The sequence below is a fragment of the Galeopterus variegatus genome, unplaced genomic scaffold, assembly GCF_000696425.1.
Source record: "Galeopterus variegatus unplaced genomic scaffold, G_variegatus-3.0.2 Scaffold1718, whole genome shotgun sequence".
NCBI classification, from domain to species: domain Eukaryota; kingdom Metazoa; phylum Chordata; class Mammalia; order Dermoptera; family Cynocephalidae; genus Galeopterus; species Galeopterus variegatus.
Window position 1 is genome coordinate 210290 of NW_007727829.1, and position 16392 is coordinate 226681.

At 35.5% G+C, this 16392-nt stretch overlaps 1 protein-coding gene across 8 annotated transcripts in view; it reads left to right on the forward strand.

Annotated features, from left to right (window-relative positions):
• CLASP2 (cytoplasmic linker associated protein 2) overlaps positions 1–16392 on the forward strand; it is a 192309-nt gene that overhangs the window by 164915 nt on the left and 11002 nt on the right. For all 8 annotated transcript variants that reach the window (XM_008578557.1, XM_008578556.1, XM_008578559.1 and 5 more), the window contains 3 exons: positions 5178–5371; positions 6128–6256; positions 9427–9633. In XM_008578557.1, the coding sequence (XP_008576779.1) occupies positions 5178–5371; positions 6128–6256; positions 9427–9633 (530 nt within the window). The remainder of the gene's footprint in view (positions 1–5177; positions 5372–6127; positions 6257–9426; positions 9634–16392) is intronic.

Below are 16392 nucleotides of genomic sequence, written 5' to 3' on the forward strand. Positions count from 1 at the left end.
CAGCTCTCAGGATCGCGCTGTTTCCTGACGCGGGCGCTCCAGACCCGTCGCCATTTTTCTTCTTTGTCTTTTAAAACTTAGTGTGGGGCTCTTTGAGTTCATCTTACTTGGAGTTTATTGAGCTTTTTGGATGTTTTATTCATGTCTTTTCTCAAATTTGGGAAGTTTTAGCTATTATTTCTTCAAATGTTCTCTCTGCCTCTTTGTTTTTCTCTCTTCTCTTCTGATGCTCCCACAATGTTTAGGTTTGTCTACTTGATGGTGTTTCACATGTCTCTTAGGTGCTATTCACTTTTCTTGAATCTTTTTTCTTTCTGTTTCTTAAACTCAATTTCCACTGTCCTATCTTCAAGTTCATTGATTCTTTCTTTTGCCTTCTCAAATCTGCCTTTTGAATGAATAAGTTCTCTGAATTTGGGAAATTTTTCAATTTCTGAATTTTTTTAGTTTCAGTTACTATACTTCTCAGCTCCAGAATTTCTTTTTTTGATTTCTTTTTAGGTTTTCTTTTTTATTGATATTTCCATTTTATTCACATACCATTTTCTTGGCTTTCTCCATATCATCCTTACTTTTTTGAGTATCTGTAAGACAGTTGTTTTAAAGACTTTGTCTAATAGATCAGCCATCAGATCTTTTTCAGGGGCAGTTACTGTTCGTTATTTTTTTCCTTGAATGGTCATACTTTCCTGTTTCTTTGTATGCCTTGTTTTTTTGTTGAAAAATGGACATTTGAATTCAACAGTGTAACTCTGGAAATCAGATTCTCCTCCTACCCCATAGTTTGTTTTGGGTTTTGGGGGGGTTTTTTTTGTAATTTTTGTTAATTGTTTTTAGGTTTTTTATTTTTGTTTTTTAATTTTTATAGGCTGCCTCTGTGCCAAGGCACTGGGAATCTATCTCCTCGCTTAGACAATAATTGCACTGGCAGAATCTGTCTGATGTAACTATTTTGGAACTCTAGAGTCTATTGAAGGCTTGCAACTTCCAGGGAAAGGCTTGGATAGTAAAGTGCAGCCTGAGGCATTCAACTTCAGTTCTTAGTGTAATCTTAAGTTCTTCTCAGATATTTTCAGAACCTGCAACTTTCCCTGGGCATGTACAGTCACTTTTTAATTTTCCCTGTATATACAGTTTTTTTTTTTTTTCCCGTGTCCGGCAACGGATCACAACCCTCAGTGTCACGCCCATACCGGACCGGGACCGGCAACGGGATTGCAACCCTCGGTGTTGCACCCGCACCTCGCTCAGCCAGTGAGCGGGAACCGGTCTGCATGTGGGATCCGAACCCTCGGCGGGAGCGCCACCACACTCTCAAGCGGCGCACTGTAGCAGTGCGCCACCGGGCCGGCCCTATATAGTTGTTTTTGAATGTCTTAGTCTTTATTGTCTGGGTCACAAAAAAGAGGGAAAGGGGGAAAATGAAGAGAGGGGAAAATGAAGAGAGGGGAAAAAGAGTGCCAGCCCTTTAAATTCCCTGGAAGTCACTTCAGCCAGAGGGGGAAGTGCGTGCACCATTGGGGGAAGGTGCAACAACAGTGACTGCTCAGCCCTTTGTGCCTCTGTGATCAAAAGTAGCAGTGATCAGAGCACAGATCCCCAACATTTGTAGGGCAAGACCCTTTTCCCCCACCCCAGCTCCCACTAGCTGTGCGTAAGCTGCTCCGGGAACATATGCACAACTCCCTGTCAAAGGGCTGGGAGTCAGGGATGGGTAACTGCTCCTTTGAAAAGAGCCAAAATTGATCAAAATTAACTGCACTTTACTATCCAAGCCTTTCCCTGGAAGTTGCAAACCTTCAATAGACTCTAGAGTTCCAAAATAGTTACATCAGATAGATTCTGCCAGTGCAATTATTGTTAGGTGAGGAGATAGATTGCCAGTGCTTCCTATGCCACCGTCTTTCCAGAATTTCCCAATAATAGCTTATAGCTAAAGGATTCAGTTCAGAATCATGCCTTGCATATAATCGTCATGTCTCTTTATTCTCCTCATTGTTCAGTCTTTCCTTGGTTCTCAAGACCATGGCCACTCTGTATGCCCACCCTTCTTACTTAGTTGGACCCTGAAAAGCATATACTTTCACAGTTTCACATGGGGAGACCTTCCTTAGACTTCTGCTTGGGAATCTGTATCCCTACACTTGGTCATTTGTAATTTTGATAAATGAAAAAAATCTTCATTTGTATTTCTTTGATCACTAATGAGATTGGGGAATTATGTTTTTACCAACTTCTCCTGTTAAGAGACTTAATATATAACAAAGCCAAAATTATGACAGCTTAGCAAGATCACCCCCTTATCTAATTCTCTTCTCCTTTACTAAGGATTATATATTTTCCATTTGTTAAAGGAAGACATCTTTGGAAACTATACAACTGAAACCTACATGGGGAGAGTTTTTTTGAGCTTAAGAACCTTATTTTATCACAGCATAATGCTTGATGGACTTATGAAACATAGGCAGCCATTTCATACTAAGTAAACACTCAGTGAAGATGGATAAGCCTTTAGCTAAACCACAACAGTAGTTGTTCTGAGCTTCAAGTGGCAGTTGTTTTCATTTATCATCTATTTTTATTTTTCATTTTGACATGGGGAAGACCTTGTTTGACATTATTTATTATGAACATTGCTAACATTATCCTTTTTTAATTGTCCTCTATTGCTGTTTTGATTTTTCTTTTATTTGCTCCCTCCATACAAAATTTCTCCTCCTTTTTTTGTTTTCAGAATATGCAACTTTCGGCAGAAGATAATTATTCTGTTCAAGTCAGAATTTCTGTAAAGGGAAATTGTTTCAAAATCCTGAGACCTATTAAATATGTCTCTTAACCAGATGTTTTTGCATACATTGTAGACAGACACACACACTTATCAAAATTAACAAGTCCAAGAGAACCCACTAAATATCCACATCTAATGATAACATTTGTGAAGTTTACTGGGCTGGGGACTATAATATTCCAAAATGCTACTTATTGTGAGGATGATACTGTTACTCAAGGGAGACCCATATCAAAGTTTGTCAACTTGAAAGACTATCTAGTATTTTTTGAGCACTACAACAATAATATCATCAGAGTTGTAATTGTGCCAATATTTGTCAGAAGGACACAAGGAAAATTAATATTAGTGAGTTTACTGTATTTCAGTCCCAGGTTCTCACCATGACCCTAGGAGGTGGTTGCTATTTTCCCATTTTACTGGTAAGAAAACTGAGGCTTAGCAATAATTAAGAAAATGCCCCAATCACACAGAGGGTAAGAGGCAAAGGTTTGGTGAGACTACAAAGCCTGTGTTCTTTTCACTTGACCACAGTGCCTCTCTGTGTCAAAAGAGGAAAAATTTACTACCTTGAGTTTATCTCGTTTGTAGGATGTAAATAGTTTAGTTTTGTAACAAACAATTTCTTTGCTTTCTCTGGCAGAGATTATTTTCCTATCAGTCATCTGACCAGACCATTATATGTGAAGGCATTTCTAGTTATCTGTTAGAACAATTACAAGCCTATTTTCATGGAAAAAAAGAACTGGCTTCCTTTGATAAACACTTTCTTGTGAATTCCCTTTATTCAGCTGAAATAAAATATACCCTTATCAGGTTGATTCTCTGACATCTGTTAAAGTCTGGTAACATAACTTTCCAGGAGTGATTTTTGTGGGGTTTATAGACATGCATGTATACTGTGCAGTAGTTCTTGTTAAACCAGTAATATTGGTCTGCAGCATGCTCAGTGGTTGTTTCATTCCAGAGAAGGAGTTAGAAAGGAAATGAATCTGTGGCGCAAGCTCAGGCCACTGCCTGCCCAAGTCCCTCAAGGCCTGAATTTATCATGTATTTGATCCTCAAAAGAATTTAGGAGTAACTCTGGTATTTTGTAATATTCTAATGTGAACTTTTAGATTTAACTGTTATTCCTACAAAAATGATTCAAAGCACTATCTGATGACTGTTTTTGAAAAATAAGCATTGTGTCCTTTAACACATAAAATCCATGAGTTCATAATTATACTTTAGAAAAGAAAGCAAAAATAAATCAAAACTCCTTGGTAACCACTGGGCCCAACTCTTGACTCTGAAATTTAAAGGGAAATATATTAAGCGTTTATTCTTCCTTTTCTGTCAAGCTGTACTTCAGATAATCAAAGTAGCTCTAGTTGTTAAAGTTACTGTCTGCAGAAGAATTCTAGTCCATGGAAAGAATGGTATGATTAGATAATCACCATTTTAATTCCTAATGAAATAACTGATTCAGCAACAATCATTGGGTGAAACTATTAATTAAAATGTTGGTGGGGAACTATTCAATGGTGGGATCAGGCTGTCACCACTTAAATGCAATGATCATTATTAACATCCCTAAAACTGGAATACCCAGATATTGTGAGCCTCCTAGCATGACATCATTGAAATGCATACTGAAGTATGTTCGGAGGATTTGCTAGTGCTAAAGTGAAAAATAGAGAGACAAATCTCTGAAAAAAGAAACAGGAAAAACAGATTGTGATCCAGACACAGACCAGAATGGTCTCTGGTATATCCAAAGAACAAACAAAAGATTGGGAATTTTATTAGAGAGATAAATGTTATGTATTGTTTTGAAAGAAAGCTCATTGTCACTAACGAAGTTTTTGAAGTTAGCAGGCTTTCATGAGTGACTGCAGTAGGTAAAATTAGTCTTAGAGTCATGGCAAGTCAGTTCAGCAGCTACTAGGTAAAACTGGTCTTAGCTGTAAAACTAGCAGGCTGCTCAGCAGCTGGGTCTGTAGAAAATTCTTGGAGCAGGTGCTATGTGCCCCAAATGCTTTTTCTTTCTGGCCCCTTGACTCTGATTCAGTTTGTGTATGACAAGAATGACCCAATTTCTATAACCAACTTTCACACTAGAATTACTTCAGGAAAAAAGGGGAAAGGGGACAAACATAAGGTAAGAATGATAAAATCTTGATCATTTTTCAAGCTAGGTTATGGACATATGGGGGTTCATTATACTCTTCTCTCTTTTGTATGTTTTTATTCAAAAAAGTTTAACATTGGTTTTGGGGGATGACATTTTTCTTTTTTACAGTCAACATTGATTTTGTCTGTTTCATAATGTTATAAAGTTGCCATCCTCATACTTGTGAGAGTTGACCTATAAAGTTATAGAATTAATATCATGTCCTTTCAACAGATCTTTCCCTAGACCATTCTGACCTGGTTGCAGAGTTGTTGAAGGAGCTCTCTAACCATAATGAACGTGTAGAAGAAAGAAAAATCGCCCTCTATGAACTCATGAAACTGACACAGGAAGAATCTTTCAGTGTTTGGGATGAGCACTTCAAAACAATATTGCTTTTATTACTTGAAACCCTTGGGGATAAAGAGGTAATTGGCAGAATATGTAAACAATAGACTCTTCTGGGCCGGCCGGTGGTGCACTGCTACAGTGCGCCGCTTGGGAAGCATGGCGGCACTCCCGCCGAGGGTTCGGATCCCACGTACAGACTGGCCGCTCACTGGCTGAGCGAGGAGCGGGGGCAACACCGAGGGTTGCAATCCCGTTGCCGGTCCCGGTCCAGTACGGGCGCGACACTGAGGGTTGCGATCCGTTGCCGGGCAAGAAAAAAAGACAAAAAAAAAAAAAAAAAAAAACAATAGACTCTTCTTCCTGTCTCTTTTAGATTGCCTATTAATCAGATACTACATAGATTGAGAAATTGAGAAAACGGGTCTATTCCTCTGCTTTTCTCCTCATGAAATTTTCATTATAAAGGACTTTTTTTCTTTTAGACCAAGTAGCTCAATGATTTTGAACAACTGACAACAGAAAAAATTAAAGGTTGCAGGCTGAACTTTTATAGGAAATTACAGGTTACTAGTTTTGCATATTTAAATTAGTTCAGAAGTAAAACTTTTTATAGTCAGAATGTAGTTAGTTCCTTATTTCTTACAAATATATGAAGTGTCATTAATTTTCAACTACAGTTTTGAAAACTCAATTGTTATATATCACATACATAGTACAGTTGTCTATAATAATCCCTCCCCCCCAGTATTAAGACCCTGAAGTTATAGAAATTGAAAATGCTAAAGATTGTCTACAATCAAAAATATTTCAAACATTTAAATGTTTCTTCTTAGCCTACGATCAGGGCTTTGGCATTAAAGGTTTTAAGAGAAATCCTAAGGCATCAACCAGCAAGATTTAAAAACTATGCAGAACTGACTGTTATGAAAACATTAGAAGCACATAAAGATCCTCACAAGGAGGTAAGTTGCCTGACAGTTAAATTATTATTTTATTCTCATTATTTTATTGTATGAAATATGTAAACATTGCATAAAAAGTACCCTTATTAGTCACTTCCTTGATGGACACTTATCTTTATATTCAAGGTTCATACCCGATTAGGAACAAATATATGAAGTGTCATTAATTTTCAACTACAGTTTTGAAAACTCAATTGTTATATATCACATACATAGTACAGTTGTCTATAATAATCCCTCCCCCCCAGTATTAAGACCCTGAAGTTATAGAAATTGAAAATGCTAAAGATTGTCTACAATCAAAAATATTTCAAACATTTAAATGTTTCTTCTTAGCCTACGATCAGGGCTTTGGCATTAAAGGTTTTAAGAGAAATCCTAAGGCATCAACCAGCAAGATTTAAAAACTATGCAGAACTGACTGTTATGAAAACATTAGAAGCACATAAAGATCCTCACAAGGAGGTAAGTTGCCTGACAGTTAAATTATTATTTTATTCTCATTATTTTATTGTATGAAATATGTAAACATTGCATAAAAAGTACCCTTATTAGTCACTTCCTTGATGGACACTTATCTTTATATTCAAGGTTCATACCCGATTAGGATGTGAGCATATATTCTTTTCTATTAAATGGATTATGGTGATATCATGGCCTTTCACCTAAAATAGGCTAGCTCTAGGAAATATTATTTATCTCATTTCATTTTCTCCTTCATTTCACTTTTAGAGTTCACCAATTTTATCTTCTCTTTTCATTTGTGAGCATATATTCTTTTCTATTAAATGGATTATGGTGATATCATGGCCTTTCACCTAAAATAGGCTAGCTCTAGGAAATTCATTTCATTTTCTCCTTCATTTCACTTTTAGAGTTCACCAATTTTATCTTCTCTTTTCATTTAGCAATAAGAATTTGATTTTTTTAAATAACTAATGAAGATAAATCATTGTTATCTTTAAAGGGGATATTGCCTATAGGAACTATATATATGTTACAAGTTTATTTAATGAAGTAATGAGGATAGCGTTCATTAAAGTGTTCTGTAAAACTGTTTTGTTACTGTGTAGTCATGATATCCCCCCTGCTCACCAATGACATTGATTAGATAACCATGAGGATTTTTGTTATAATCTCAGAAATAATTAGAAAAGGAAATTTCAAAAAGAACTGTAATTCTGCAAGAAGGCACCTGAGCAATATCATTAAGAATCTGGTAGAAATAAGACATAAACAAAAGACAAGTCAAAAAAGGAAAGTTAAAGTGGCAATGAGATAAAATGAATCAAAGCTAAACATAAGAGCTAAAAACTACAAAACTCTCAGAAGAAAGCAGAGGTGTAAACCTTTTACATTGGACTTTAGACTATAGGGTTTTTTGGGGATTTTTTTGGTTTTTTGGTGGCTGGCCAGTAACAGGATCCAAACCCTTGACCTTGGTGTTATCAACACCATGCCGTAACCAGCTGAGCTAACTGGCCAGTCCTATGGTTTCTTAATATAATGCTGAAAGCAGAGCAACAAACAAAAAAAATAAAAAGATAAATTGGATTTAACCAAAATTAAAGATTTTTGTGCTTCAGAGAACATTTTTAGGAAAGTAAAGAGACAACTCACAGAATGGGAGAAAATTTTTGCAGATCCCATATCTGATAAAGGGCTAATATCCATAACACATAAAGTACTCTACAACTCAACAATGAAAAGACAACCCAATTTTTTAAGTGTCCAAAAAGGATCTGAGTAAGCATTTCTCCAAAGATATATAAATAGCAATAAGCACATGAAAATGTGCTCAGCATCATTAGTCATTAGGAAAATGCAGCAAAAACCACAGTGAGTTACCACTTAACATCCACAAGGAAGACAAAGTGTTGGTGATGATGTGGAAAAATGGAAACCCTCAGGATAATTTACTGTTTTTAAAATCATGTGCTCCACGTAGCCATATGTTATTAGAAATACAGATTCTGGATTTTTAACACTATTTCCAAGTGATTCACATGCACATTAATGATTAAGTGGGGTGGATTGGTTCCCAGGTTCACTGCAAACAGGAATCACTTTTTTTTTTTATTGGTTATGAATATTCATGGCATACAAAGCTGACCGTCACCACTCATGCCCAAGGTGTGATGGCCAGATCAATACTGGCAGCAGATAATATACTTTTTTAAAAGATTTGTCTATGAATCTTCTAGGAGAATCATAACTTTTAAATCTATCTGGATTTTTATATAGGTTTTTTGGGTTTTTTATTCAGCTGGTGTTTAGTAGTGGCCCATCCCTAGCATCTCACAGTAGGTTTAAAAAACAATATCTAATATTTTGTAGTTAATTATCCACCTTCTGACCCAGATGGGCCCTGTAGCATCTGTGTTTTTACAAAATGTAAAATCGACACCATTAAGGTGTTTTCAGCTGAAATTAGCCCTGGGTCTTCTGGCTTCCAGTGTATTTTCCACTGTATCTTTCTAAGTACTTTTCGCCAATTTAGATCATAAGTGAGACACTACCAAAGTAGCATCAAAAACGATTGTTTTTACATGTTTATAAGACCATCTTTAGAGATAACAAATTTTAATAAAAAGATAGGCAACCATTTCTTCACTTCATTGCAAAACCAGTGTTTTACCCTCGCCAGGTTCAATACAGAAGGAAAAAAATTGTTATGAAAATAAGGGGGAATAGCTTGTTAACTTTTGATAACACATTAATGAGATGGTTTTTATTTCATGTTAACATGATACAAAGGGCACAAGTGCTCCTGGAGTTGAGTATACTAATATTGAGCAGGGCCTCAGCCTGGCTGAAGCAGGGGATTCTAATTAAATTACAGTCTAGGTAAACAGACCCTCTACACCTCAGCACAACTAGGCCATGATTTGATTTAAAAACTTCTTTTGTCAATAGTAAAAGAACACAGAAGAAGGGAAAATGGCGTAATAAAGCCCCATTTATCCCTCATGTAACTTAAACAGTTATTGACATTTTGCCAGTCTGTTTTATCTGTACCCTCACGTTTTATGTTTGTTTTCTATAGGATTTTCAAAGCAAACAAATCCAAAATATTACATCATATTAAATATTTCATGAAGTTTGTACTTCTGGGACATAGTATAATGTTTTAGAAATTACTTCCTGGCTTAAATTCCTGTTTGTTTTAGGTGGTGAGATCTGCTGAGGAAGCTGCATCAGTGTTGGCCACTTCAATTAGTCCAGAGCAGTGCATCAAAGTGCTTTGTCCTATCATCCAAACTGCTGACTACCCAATTAATCTGGCTGCAATCAAAATGCAAACAAAAGTGATAGAGAGAGTATCCAAGGAAACACTTAACCTGCTTTTGCCAGAGATTATACCAGGCCTAATACAGGTAAGCAACAAAGCTTGAAGGAACAAGCTGTGATACATTGGGGTTTGGTTATTTTGGGCACTTTCCAGGCAACACTGGTGGCATGATCAAGCCTTCCTGCCATCTGTGATGTTCAGAACAAAGACTTTCCATAATTAGCTGGGTGTGGGTGTGGTGAAATATACGTAACATAAAATTTACCATTTAACCATTTTTAAGTGTACCATTTAGTGGCATTCACTATGCTGTGCAACTGTCACTACTGTCCATATCCAAACTTTTTCATCATCCCAAACTGAAACTGTATACCCAGTAAGTAATAACTCCCCATTTCCCCTCTCTCCTATCCCGCAGTAACCTGTATTCTACTTTCTGTCTCTAAAATTTACCTGTTCTAGAATGGTTTCTCATGTAAGTGAAATCATATAATATTTGTCCTTTTGTGTCTGGATATTTCACTTAGCAAAATGTTTTCAGGGTTCATCCGTATTGTAGCATGTATCAGAATTTCATTCATCTCTTGATGAATATTTGCTTTTTTTCTTTTTCTTTTCTTAGATTAACATAAATATCACAGCAAACTTCCTTGTAATATCTTCTTGTAATTACATGTATGCATCTAAAAGCGGAATTTCTAGGTATTGCCCGATTTCTATCCAAATTGGTTGTACTAATTTATAGTCATAGATGTAATGTGTTTTTATCTATCCATACAAACCCATGCATATAAACATTTTAACAAAAATGAGATCATATTTTGTACCATGCTTTGATTAATTTAACCATATATTGTGAGTTTTTTCCATTCAATAAATAATATTCTACAATGTAATTTTAATGATTAACATTACATAGTGTACCTATTAAGGCCCACTCAAAGAAAATTAATTATTCATTTCTTTCTGCATCTATAGTATTATATTTGTTACTCTGTTCTAAACTCAATATTACTCACTAAATTGTGAGATCCTAAGATCCAAATCTCTTTCTTCTTTGTACTTTGGTACTAAGAATAGAATATATATGATATGTATATGTCATACATATAATGGGTACTGAGTAAACGTTTGCTGGATAGATAACTTAGAAGATAATAGTAAAAAGCTGTTGTGGCTGTAAGTTCTTGTGCATTTCTTATTTCCTCTGATGTTAGCTTGGTAGCATCTTATCTATCAGAAAAGCACAAAAATGCTAATAAATTTAAATATTAGCATTTTCTTTTTTTTCTTTTTTCATTAGTTTTATTTCAACATTTATTCATACATATTTGTGGGGTACCGTGTTTTGTTTCAATACAAGCATATATTCTACATTGATTCACTTAGGATAGATAGTATAGCTTTATACCCATTAATTCCTCATTTCCCCTCCCCCCAAGTACCCCTACCCTCTCAGTCTCTCATAACCATTATTATACTCTCTACTTCTATGAGAACCACTTTTTTTTTTTTTTTAGCTTCCAAATATGAGTGAGATCCTGCAGTATTTGTCTTTCTCTGCCTGGCTTACTTCACTTAATATGATGGTTTCTAGTTCCATTCATGTTGCTGCAAATGACAGGATTTCTTTTTTTTTTTTTTACAGTATTCCATTGTGTATATGCCACAGATTTTTTAATCATTAATTCCTCATTTCCCCTCCCCCCAAGTACCCTTACCCTCTCAGTCTCTCATAACCATTATTATACTCTCTACTTCTATGAGAACCCCTTTTTTTTTTTTTTTTTACAGTATTCCATTGTGTATATGCCACAGATTTTTTAATCCATTCATCTGTTGATGGGCATTTATGTCGATTCCATCTCTTGGCTACCATAGATAGTTTTGTGATAAACATGGGAGTATAGGTGTCTCTTTTATATACTCATTTCATTTCCTTTGGGTATATACCCAGCAGTGGGATTGCTAGGTCATAGAGGAGTTCAATTTTTAGTTCTCTGAAGGACCTCCACACTATTTTCCACAATGGCTGTACCAAATTACAATCCCAACAATGTAGGAGAGTTCCCTTTTCTATTGATCCTTGCCAGCATTTGTTCTTTTCGGTCTTTTTTGTTAATAGCAATTCTACCTGGAGTGAGGTGATATCTGATGGTGGTTTTAATTTGCATTTCCCTGATGATTAGTGATGTTGGGAAATTTTTCTTGTGCCTTTTGGCCATTTGTATGTCTTCTTTTGAGAAATGTCTATTCAGGTCCTTTGCCCATTTTTAATTGGGTTATTTGATTTTTTGCTGTTGAGTTGTTTGAGTTCTTTATATCTTCTAGATATTAGCCCCTGGTCTCATGTGTAGTTTGCAAACACTTTCTCCCATCCTGTGGATGGTCTCTTCACTTTGTTGATTGTGTCCTTTGCTGTGCAGAAGCTTTTAAGTTTGATGTAGTCCCATTTGTCTATTTTTGCTCCAGTTGCCTGTGCCTTTGTAGTCTTGTTCAAAAAAGTGCTGACTACTCCTATTTCATGTAATGTTTTCTCTATGTTTTCTTGAGGTGGTTTATTAGTTTGAGGTCTTAAATTTAGGTTTTTAATCCATTTTGAGTTAATTTTTGTGTATAGTGAGAGATAGGGGTCTAGTTTCAATCTTCTGCATCTGGATATCCAGTTTTCCCAGCATAATTTATTGAAGGGACTTTTTTTCCCCCAGTGAGTCCTCTTGGCACCTTTATCAAAAATCTCTTGGCTGTAAATACATGGCTTTTACTTCCAGGTTCTCAATTCTGTTCCAGTGGTGTGTGTGTCTGTTTTTATGCCAATACCATGCTGTTTTGGTTACCATAGCTTTGTAGTATGTTTTGAAGACAGGTAGTATGATGCCTCCAGCTTTGTTCTTTTTGCTCAGGATTGCTTTGGCTCTTCAGGGTTGGTTTGTGTTTTTTGTTTGTTTTTTTGTTTTTCTCAGTGATGAAGGATGAGTTTTATTTTTTCAAATGTACTTTTAATTAGTCATAGATTGATACTTTTTAAAAATACAGTAGAAGTGAATAACCAGAGAAGTGATTATTTTTTTAAAAAGATATCCACAGGTCATATTTTTTAATTATTAGTGTTGTTTTTTCTATTTCTGTGAAGAATGTCATTCCTATCTTTATAGGGATTGCATTGAATCTGTAGATCACTTTTGGTAGTATGGTCATTTTCACAGTATTAATTCTTCCAACACATGAACAAAGAATGTCTTTCTGTTTCATTGTGGCCTCTTCAATTTCTTTGATCAGTGTTCTATAATTTTCCTTGCAGAGATCTTTCACCTCCTTGGTTAAATTAATTTATATAAGATCCTGTCGTCTGCAAACAGGGACAATTTGACTTTCTCTTTTCCAATTTAGATGCCTATTTCTTTCTTTTGCCTAATTGCTCTGGCCAGGACTTCCAGTACTATTTTGAATAAGAGTGGAAAGAGTGGGCATCCTCATCTTATTCCAGTTCTTAGAGGAAGAGTTGTCAGCATTTCCCCATTAAGTATGATATTAGCTGTCAGTTTGTCGTATATAGGCTTTATGATGTTGAGGTACATTCCTTCACTGCCTAATTTGCAGAAGGTTTTTATCATAAAGGATGTTGAATTTTATCAAATGCTTTTTCTGCATCAATTGAGGTTATCATATGGTTTTTATTTTCATTCTGTTGATGTGATGTATCACATTTATTGATTTGCACATGTTGAACTGACTGTGCATCCCTGGATAAATCCCACTTGATTGTGGTGAATGATCTTTTTAATATGCTGCTGAATTTGGTTTGCTAGTATTTTGTTGAGGATTTTTGCATCAGTGTTCATCAGGGATATTGGCTTAAAGTTTTCTTTTTTTTTCCTGTTATAAAGGTAATGCTGGCCTTGTAGAATGAGTTTGGAAGAGTGTTCTTCTCCAGTTATCAGGAAGAGCTTGAGAAGAATTAGTACTAATTCTTTTTTAAGTGTTTGGTAGAATCCAGCAGTCAAGCCATCTGGTCCTGGGCTTTTTTTTTTAATGAGAAGACTTATTACTGCTGATTCAGTCTCATTACTCATAATTGCTCTGCTCAGGTTTTCCATTTCTTCTTGGTTCAATCTTGGTAGATTGTGTGTGTTCAGGAATTTATCCATTTCCTCTAGGTTTTCCAATTTATTGACGTACAGTACATAATAATATCTGTGATCCTTTATATTTCTGTAGCATCAGTTATGATGTCTCCTTTTTCATTTCTGATTTTATTTGAGTCTTTTCTCTTTTTTTCTTAGTCTCGCTAATGGCTTGTCAGTTTTATCTGTGTTTTTTTTAAAAGAAGCATTTTGTTTTTACAATCTTTTGGCTTGGGGTTTTTTTTAATTTTATTTTATTGGTCCCAATTTTGTTTATTTCTGCTCTGATCTTTATTTATAAAAGAAGCATTTTGTTTTTACAATCTTTTGGCTTGGGTTTTTTTTTAATTTTATTTTATTGGTCCCAATTTTGTTTATTTCTGCTCTGATCTTTATTTATTTGTTTATTTATTTATTGGTCCCAGTCTTGTTTATTTCTGCTCTGATCTTTATTTATTTTTTGTTCCAAATTTTGTTTATTTCTGCTCTGATCTTTATTATATTTATTATATTTCTTTCTGCTAATTAAGGTTTGGTTTATTCTTGCTTTTCTGATTCCTTTAGATGCATTGTTAGATTACTTATTTGAAATCTTTCTGCTTTTTTGATGTAGGCATTTATTGCTATAAACTAACTTCTTAGTACTGCTTCGGCTGTATCCCATAGGTTTTGCTATGTTGTGTTTCTGTTTTCATTTGTTTCAAGAAATTTTTTAATTTCATTTTTAATCTCTTCGTTGACCCGTTGGTCATTCAGGTGCATGTTGTTTAGTCACCATGTATTCATACAGTTTTGAGAGTTTCTCTTGCTATTGATTTCTAGCTTTATTCCATTGTGATCAGAGAAGATAATTAATATGATTTCATTTTTTTAAAGTTCATTGAGACTGTTTTGTGGCTGAACACATGGTCAATCCTGGAGAATGTTCTATGTGCTGATGAGAAGAATGTGTGTTCTGCAGCTGTTGGATGAAATGTTCTGTTGTTTGTAAAGTCCATTCAGTCTATAGTACAGTTTAAATCCAATGTTTCTTTGTTGATTTTCTGTCTATCCAATCTGTCCAATGCTGAGAATTTAATTAGCATTTTATGTTTTTTGCAGTAACTATTAAAATTACAGTGTATAGGTATTAGGACCTGAGCAATGAGAGATGCAAGAAGGCAATGGCAATATAGTTTTTGAAAGCCTCTAGATTTTCCCATCAAAAGAAATCACTGAGCAATCAGGATTTAATACAAAAAAACATGAAAACATCTTCAACAAAATTAGGGAAAGGTATCCTAGTGAACCCCAAAATATGAATAGGTGGGGCCAAACCATCACCAGTAACAGGTTCCCCTGTGGATCTCATTGGTGTGGGAAAGTGTGAAGGAATATCAAAAGTTACTTTTTTAAGACCCTGAAGACAGACAATCACACAAGAGGGGCTCCTGTTTTAAGTGAAGGGCTCAATATGCATATATGAGAAAAAATTGCAGGCAAAGGCAGAGATACCACCGGTAGGCCAGATCATGCTTGGGTGGCCTGTTTCCTCCAGGCTCTTAGAAATACCTTGCAGAAGTTTTCTTCCAGAAAGAGCTCCTCATTTACAAAATTCCTTGGAATAGAGTCTAAACTGAGCATCATAGCAATACTATGGCAGAGGTGACTACACACAGATCATATTTTTTTGATACTTTAAGGTAACAAGAAGGAATACTGGAGCAGTAAAGCTAGAAAAGCTTTATAGTCCAACTCCACCCCTTAAGCAAAAGACTTCTCGTAAGCATATGGAAAAGCCCATTTCACTTACACATGAGTGACAGAAAAGGGTTGTGGAGGGCAAGCCCCATACAAAGATATTAATTATTCCTTCCCCTCAAAAAAAAGGATGATGATAATGGCCTGAGGTATACCTACAATGAAGGTACACTAGAAAAATACAGCCACAGATGAAAACCTAAAACCCAAATTTAAGAAAACAAGGTAAAAAAAATGAGAGAAAACAATAGAAACAAATAAAAACCATGAATCAGAATTTTAAAAGCTTATAAAAGGGAGAACTAGGCTATAGGTATATTTAGATTAGTCAGAGCACAAGAAAGAATTTTTTTTACTATAAACCTTTAATGGGCTATATCCTAAAAATGAAAGAAACCACAAAGAAATCTCAAACTTCAGTATATTTATAGTTAAGAAAAATATTGGTATGGTTATTTTGTAATGATATAACATTGGTACCTATATATATATCAGGATAAAGCAAATAATGGTGTTGTAAAATAAAAGAAGTAAATCTTGACATGTTACTTTGAATTGGATGTCAGAATGAAATTATTATTTAATTTCTTATCTTAAAAAAAAATGTTTCCTAGATCTACCCTCTGAATCAGTATCAACCCCGTAACACTGAGCATCCCTGTCACCCAGATTGTGGTCTCCAAATACCATTTTGTATTGAAAGGAGTCATGTGTCATTGGGAAAATGACTGATTCCAGGTTTGGAACAAGAAATGTACAAAATGAGCCTGGGAAATCTTGTGTCTGAAAGCAAGGAAAAACCATTTGAGGTCAAAAAGAATAGTGCTAGACTCGATTAAAATACAACAGACTTGGGCCGGCCCGGTGGTGCACTGGATAGTGCGCCGCTTGGGAAGCGCGGCGGCGCTCCCGCCCGAGGGTTCGGATCCCACATACGGTCCGGCTCCCGCTCACTGGCTGAGCCAGGCGCGGGGGGAAGC